The sequence below is a fragment of the Pelecanus crispus genome, chromosome 21, assembly GCF_030463565.1.
Source record: "Pelecanus crispus isolate bPelCri1 chromosome 21, bPelCri1.pri, whole genome shotgun sequence".
Lineage (NCBI taxonomy): Eukaryota > Metazoa > Chordata > Aves > Pelecaniformes > Pelecanidae > Pelecanus > Pelecanus crispus.
This window is the reverse complement of record NC_134663.1, coordinates 1,085,419-1,091,458: the sequence shown is the minus strand read 5'-3', so window position 1 is coordinate 1,091,458 and position 6,040 is coordinate 1,085,419. Positions and strand designations below refer to the sequence as shown.

The 6,040-nt window shown below is 58.9% G+C and overlaps 1 protein-coding gene across 4 annotated transcripts; it reads right to left on the bottom strand.

The window, feature by feature from the left end:
* Window positions 1–2,418: 2,418 nt before the first annotated feature.
* On the bottom strand, window positions 2,419–5,651 carry BRF2 (BRF2 general transcription factor IIIB subunit). 4 transcript variants are annotated; one of them, XM_075724032.1, is made up of 5 exons: window positions 5,498–5,651; window positions 4,765–4,824; window positions 4,093–4,414; window positions 2,905–3,373; window positions 2,419–2,847 (listed from the first exon to the last, which is right to left on the bottom strand). In XM_075724032.1, the coding sequence occupies exons 1-5, from the start codon at window positions 5,649–5,651 to the stop codon at window positions 2,662–2,664; spliced, it is 1,191 nt and encodes a 396-aa protein (XP_075580147.1). In that variant the 3' UTR covers window positions 2,419–2,661. The 4 variants fall into 4 exon arrangements, with proteins under 4 accessions (XP_075580147.1, XP_075580146.1, XP_075580148.1 ...); XM_075724031.1 differs by having other exon boundaries at window positions 2,419–3,373; XM_075724033.1 differs by lacking the exon at window positions 5,498–5,651 and adding an exon at window positions 5,114–5,227 and having other exon boundaries at window positions 2,419–3,373.
* Window positions 5,652–6,040: the final 389 nt, after the last annotated feature.

The window sequence follows — 6,040 nt, the reverse complement described above, 5'->3', positions numbered from 1 at the left end:
GGGCGATGCCGAGCCCGACCCGTCCCCCCGAGGAGGCTCAAAGCTTCCTGCAGCGGCGCCAGGGTCTCGAGGTGACAGGCTCTCTCCAGCAGCCTGAATTGCAGCCGTACTTTAATCACTCCTGCATGTCACTTAAGACTGATCCTAAATGCTATTTTATAATATACAGAGGAAACAAATGTCTATTTTTCAAAGCTATATTATTGAATGTATATATGTATAGACAGATCAGTAAGTGATGCGAGTGCCTTGTTACCAACCAGTGTTCTCGGGGAGCGGGCACGGCCCCGGGCGCTTTGGCAATAGCCCGCTCGTGCCACGACTGCAATATTCCCGCCGAGGGGCCCACGCCGGGCGCCCTTTACGTCCAGGCAGCGTAGTGCCGATGCCTGTGCGACCCCAGCCTGAGCAAGCTGCTTTTGAGAGAGTCCGAGAGCAGCTTCTCCGTCTGAAATGTTTTTACATGCAAAAATTTTTATCCGTGCGTGTTAGACGCCAGCGTTTAGCCCTGTGGGTTACACGGCTGCCAAAGTAAAAGCCATATTGCAAAGCAAGCACAAGGTAAGAGGAGCCTCAGCTCCAAGGCGAAGCGATTGTCTGCACTGTTTTAATGCCAGACACTAAAATCACGGCCAGAAAAGGCTCCCAGGCCGCCCTCGGAGGCGTAAGCTGTGCAATGGGGTGGGCTGGCGGAGCTGCGCCGCTGCCAGAGCCAAGGCTGACCCTCTCCGCCAAAGCACCAAAGAGCCCAGCTGTGGGCAGAGACCCACAGCATGTCCTCCTCCTTACCCCAGGGGTGCTCAGAAGATACTCGGGTTTGCTCTTAGGAAGGCAGAGAATCCCCCCAGCTACCAGCCTCGCACTTGTGTAAGATGAGAGGAAAGCGCCAGGGAGCAGGGGCCGTTCCTGGGCAAGTGGGAGAGTGATGCCAATTAATTGGGGACCTTGCTTGGACAGGTCGCGTGATGCATTCAAAGGGTGGGAACTTGGATAAGCACTTATTTTTTTTCCCCATTTACAAACCAAGTCCCCCTTTTTCTCTAGCATGCAGATAAAAAGGCCACACTGCAGGCAGCAGCAGGCTCTGGGAGCCTTCCTCTGCCCTGCCAGGTCTTGAAGTTTCCTAAAAACGAGAGGCGGTTGCTTACCCCACAGCCGGGCGAGGAGCACCCCGTCCCTGTGCTGGTGCAGTGCAGGGCTGCCGGCCCCTGCCCACGCTGACCGGGGCTCTGTTTCCCCCCCCCCTTGTTCGGCGTCAAGCCCGGCCAACGCTGACCGCAGCTGTGAGCGCGACGCAGAGGAGGTGGGATGGGAGCCTGGTGCCTTCTCTGCCCTTTCCAGCCTCCCCCTCCTCAGCTTTCTCCTGCCTACAAATGGGTTTCGTTACTCAGCTACCTCCCGAGGGGTCCCGAGGACCGGGCAGGGGCTGGCGGGGACGGGGAGCCGCAAGGCAGCGGAGGAAAAAGCACTGGGTGCGTTTGTCTCACCTTCGGAAAGCCTCGGGGAGCCCTCCCGGCGCAGGGCTGGGGCACCCCGGGCTTGCCGCGGTTCTGCCGCTCCCCGCCTGCCTCCACTTCTCTGCCCCAGCGACGGCTTAAACCACGTTTCGTTACGCCTGGTATTTAATATGCTTTGAACCCTTGTTGTCAATACCACAGCCTGCACGGTCTTGCTGATGCTGAGTTGTTATATATGCTTGCTGCACTGTGACAGTATTATATAAAAAGCTTTGTATTATTAATTACACTTTTTTTTTTTTTTTTTGTCTGTTTACAAGCAAATGACATATCAACAGAGAGCTTCTTGCAATATACGTGGGGGAGGGAGGGGAAAGTATGCCAAAGAAATGTCTTTAAAGGGGGTCTTTTTGCATTTTTATATAAATAGAATGTTTCTAGCAGATATGTTTTGTTTAATATATTAAAGATTTGCCAATCTGCCGACATCTACTGTTATTCCTCGCAGACTTTGCGTTCAAACACAACAGACCGCCAGGCACAGAGAGGGCGCTGGTTTATTGCTGCCATGAAAGCCAGCAGCGCTGCGCATGCACAATCCAAAGCTGCGCCTTTGCCACAGATCTCCAGCAGCTTCACATCCCTTATTTAATGAAGGATAGGGCAGTTTTCTCTCAGCCAGTTAAGGTGTCTCCTTGACCCTCACAAACACATTCTGTCAAAGGAGGTGAAGCATGAGGCGGTGAAGCCATCACCCAAAAAGCCAGAGCAGCGCTACAGCAAACCAGCACCAGGGAAGGTGCTGGAGTCCTTCCCCGGGCATCGCCCCCGTTGTAAGGCCACGGGCTCACCCGACTCACGCCCGATGCCGCCCCGCAGGACTGGGCCTCACCAAAACGCCTTTTACCAGAGGCTGCAAGGAGAGAGAATCCAGAAACCAGTCCAGGCATCTGCGCTTTTATTTATTGCTAACAGAAATCTAACACAGCCCAAGGCAGTCACTCCATAAAAAGCCCCGTTTTGGTCCAAAATGTGAAAGAGGACATAGCCCGCTCCCTCCCCACAACCCCACTCCCTCGGGCGACTGTCCCTGCAGCATCCGATGGCTCTGTCACCATCGGGTTTCCCGCTTTTGGTCCCACAGTCTCTGCTGCCCGGTGTCTCTGCAGCACCGTCCTCCACACCACGCTGGAGACGACTATCTTCATGACCAGGCCTTGGCCTTCCTGAAGGCCCGGATCTCCTCCGGGCCCCGCAGGTACTGCTCGATTTCGCTGTCGGAGATGGGCTCATCACCAGTGATGGCAGAATCCGAAGCGCTCAGGGCTGCCGTCCGCAGTCTCTTCCTCGGATTGATAAGGCAGGGCGGCAGCAAGGGCCTCCGGCCATCCTCACGCTGGCGTTTCCCTTCCGAGGGACAGCCCTCCTCCTGCGCCGCCCCTCCTGCCGCTGGAGGAGAGCTGGCAGAGCCCTCACCCGGGGCCGTGGCACGCTGCTCCTCCCCGTCCTCCAGACAGAAGGCGTTTTTCAGCAGGAAAATTCGGTGTTGCAGCAGGTCCCCGATGTGCTTGACCACTGTTTTCTTGTCCATGTTAAACACCCTCAGCCAAGCGAGCTGGGAGGCCATTCTCAGGAGGATCTCGAGAAGCTCCTTCAGCCTCAGGTGCGCCGGCGGCGGCAGATCAACACCCGCCAGCTTGCAGAACCGCGCGAAAGTGCAGGTGAGGCGGGCAGCGGGCTGCAGCGACTGCCACGACAGGAAGGCCGCGGCCGTGACGATGGGAACAGGGTGACGGCCGGTGACCAGCCACGTCTCGCTGGCCAGCTCCACGATCTGCATCGTTCGGGCGACCATCTTCTCCTTGTCCTCCACAAATGTGGCAGGGACATCGGCTGTGTGCTGGAATAGCCGAAAACTGCAAGAGCAAAGAGCCCGTCGTTAGCACCGGGGCGCAGGGAAGCCTCAGCACGCAGCGCCTCAGTAACCCAGCTGAAGGTGGGAGCTGGTGCAGGAAGGTCCTTGAGGACAAACACACCCTACTCCTGCAATGGGCTTCTGCTCACGTAACCTAGCGAAGTGCTGCACTGCCCACTCACCAAACTGAGGAGAAAGAGGCAGGAAGAGAAGAATCACAGCCCAAACTGTGACAAGGGAGGCAAAAAAGCCATCACAGGCTGTAAAAACCCCAGCACACACATGGGCCACCACCCCCAGCCCATCAGCGAACACCAGTCCTGCTCCTTCGGCTGCTCGCGTCCACCTCCGGGCTACTCTGTTGTACTACGATTGCTGGACGGAGCAAGAACTCCATGAAGTTTGTCATTCAAGGGACAACAGAGCACACTCCCACATCACAAATTTTGGATGCTGTTGCACCAGTACTGCCACCCAGCCTAACGGGCTGCCGGTAGATTTGTCCCCACTTAGCACACAGGGCTGCAAACTCTCCGAGGGGATACTTCTCCAGATGACACAGTTTTGCCTTAGAGCACTCGACAACAACACACCTGTGTAAAAGCACAGGTCACCCTGTGTGTGCTTGGGACGTGGCCTGGCCACGGCCACGTTTCAGAAGCTCTTCCACCCGTGGTGTCAAACGCAGGACTCTGAAATGGCTGGAAGGGGCCCCGTTACCTGTTCAGGTGCGTCTTCACCAGATCCCCCAGGCTCAGAGCCGGCACAGAGAGCCCGAGCTCTTTCTGAAGGCTCAGGTAGACACTGGCAAACAGCTCCTGCTTCGCGTAAAGGAGGGAGCAGATCGTCCCCATCGTCAGGGGCCAGTTGTGCTGTCGACAAGTCACGAAGACGCAGCAGCCCCCCAGGAGCTCCTTCTTCTCCAGACTGACCAGGTGGAAGCAAGGGTGCTGCAGAGCTCTCTGGAAGTATGACACCGCCGTTTCCTCAAACACCATTGGGAGCTGGAGGACTTTACAGAGATCCTGGACCCGCCTGATCCCTGTGAGAAGACACCCCCCCTTAAAGATCAGCCCAGGCAGCCTCTGATACCCACCTCTCCTCAGTATCACACTGCAGCCAGCACCCTGCCGCGGGCAAAGGCGCGAGAGCAGCCCAGTTCCTGCAGCCCTGCAGACAGCGTGCAAAGATGTCCCAAGTCCCTTCGTGCAGGTGAGGCCATTTGCTGAAGGCAGGCACTGGCTGGACACAGAACTAACAGCCACCTTCATGCTTTACCGTCAGCTCCGAAGGCTTTTACCGTTTCAGAGAGCATTAGAAACATGTTAAACAAGCTAGTGCAGCAGCAAGAGACAATCGGGGTGTAAAGGAAACCGAACAGCACGCTCTTACCTCGCTGCAGGCAGCGGCTCAGCTGCTCTTTCTGGCCAGTGCTCTGGGAATACGCCACCTCTGAAAAACAGCCAGCGTTAGGCCAGATAGCCTCACAGTGACTCTGGGGGCCGGTGTCATTTAGATTTTGGGCAATCAGATGCCCATGGTACTGGGTTTCAGTTATCAGAGTTGACAGGTCTTTGAGGCCACTAAACAAGAGCTGGCAGCACGGGTTGAGCAATCGTGAGGAGCAGGGCCCCTTAAAGCCATCGCTTCTCTACAAACAGAACCAGCAAATGGCCCTGGGGCTACTCCACTACACTTGTAAGGGATTTAAATGGGATTTAAATGCCAAAGAGCAGCTCACCACCCACTCCAAGCCTAAAACCTGGCAGAGAAGCGCTGTCGGTCTGACCCTGCAACGGAAAAACCATGCCGGTCTTTTGCTTACGGCAGGAGGGGGAAAGCGGCTGGGCCAAGGCCGGCAGCCCCAGCGCTGCCCTCCCCACAGGGCCCCTCCGGCACCGGCAGACGTGCGGAGCGCAGAAGCTCGACGGCCCCCGGGCCCACTAAAATGGCTGCCTGGGGAGCGCTGCGTTGCTCAGACCGACTGAGAACGGTCAAAACAAGCTTTTCACAGACAGTTTTGCACCCGGCCGAATGCAAACGCTCCCGGGACGCTCGCCCCGCGCCCAGCCGTGCCGGTGACCCCGCGGGGGCAGAGCCCCGCCGGGCCGGGGCCCGGCCGCACCTCGCAGGTGCTCCTCCTCGGTGTAGGTGGTGGTGAGGAGCCCCTCGGCGAGGACGCAGCCGCAGGCGGCGCAGACCAGCTGCTGCTGTGCGTAGTGCGCGTCCTCCACCAGCGCCGCGGAGCCGCAGCCGGGGCAGCTGCCCCGGGCCGCCATCGCCGCGGCCGCGCAGGGGGAGCGCCGGGGCGCGCGCACCGCCGCCCACCAATAAGCGGCGCTGCCCGCGGTCCGTCCCCGCCGCCCGCCCGGCCCGGGCGCCGCCCCCGCACGCCGCGTTCCGGCCTCCGCGGGTTCCGCCCGGGCGGAGGCGCCGTCCCCGGGGAAGGAGGCGGCGGCGGCGGCCCCTGGGCACCCGCGGAGGGGAGGGGAGAGGATCCGGGGCGAAAACGCGCTCCCTCGCTCAGCGGGGAGCCGCGAAATCATAAAGCCCTTCCCCTCAGGGAGGCTCATCAGCCGCAGGCCATCGCCCCCCTCCCTCCCCAGAGCCCCGAGGTGCTGGGGGGTCTGGGTGCCCCCCATTCGCCTTTCATTAGCGAGAGGATGAG

What these genes read in the sequence shown, in the direction of transcription:
- BRF2 (XM_075724030.1), bottom strand. Translation starts at nt 4,643, where the DNA reads ATGAAGGTGGCTGTTAGTTCTGTGTCCAGCCAGTGCCTGCCTTCAGCA. An exon ending in GTGAAGACGCACCTGAACAG is followed by an intron (nt 3,374 to 4,092) that starts GTAACGGGGCCC and finishes TTGCTCTTGCAG; the next exon opens with TTTTCGGCTATTCCAGCACA.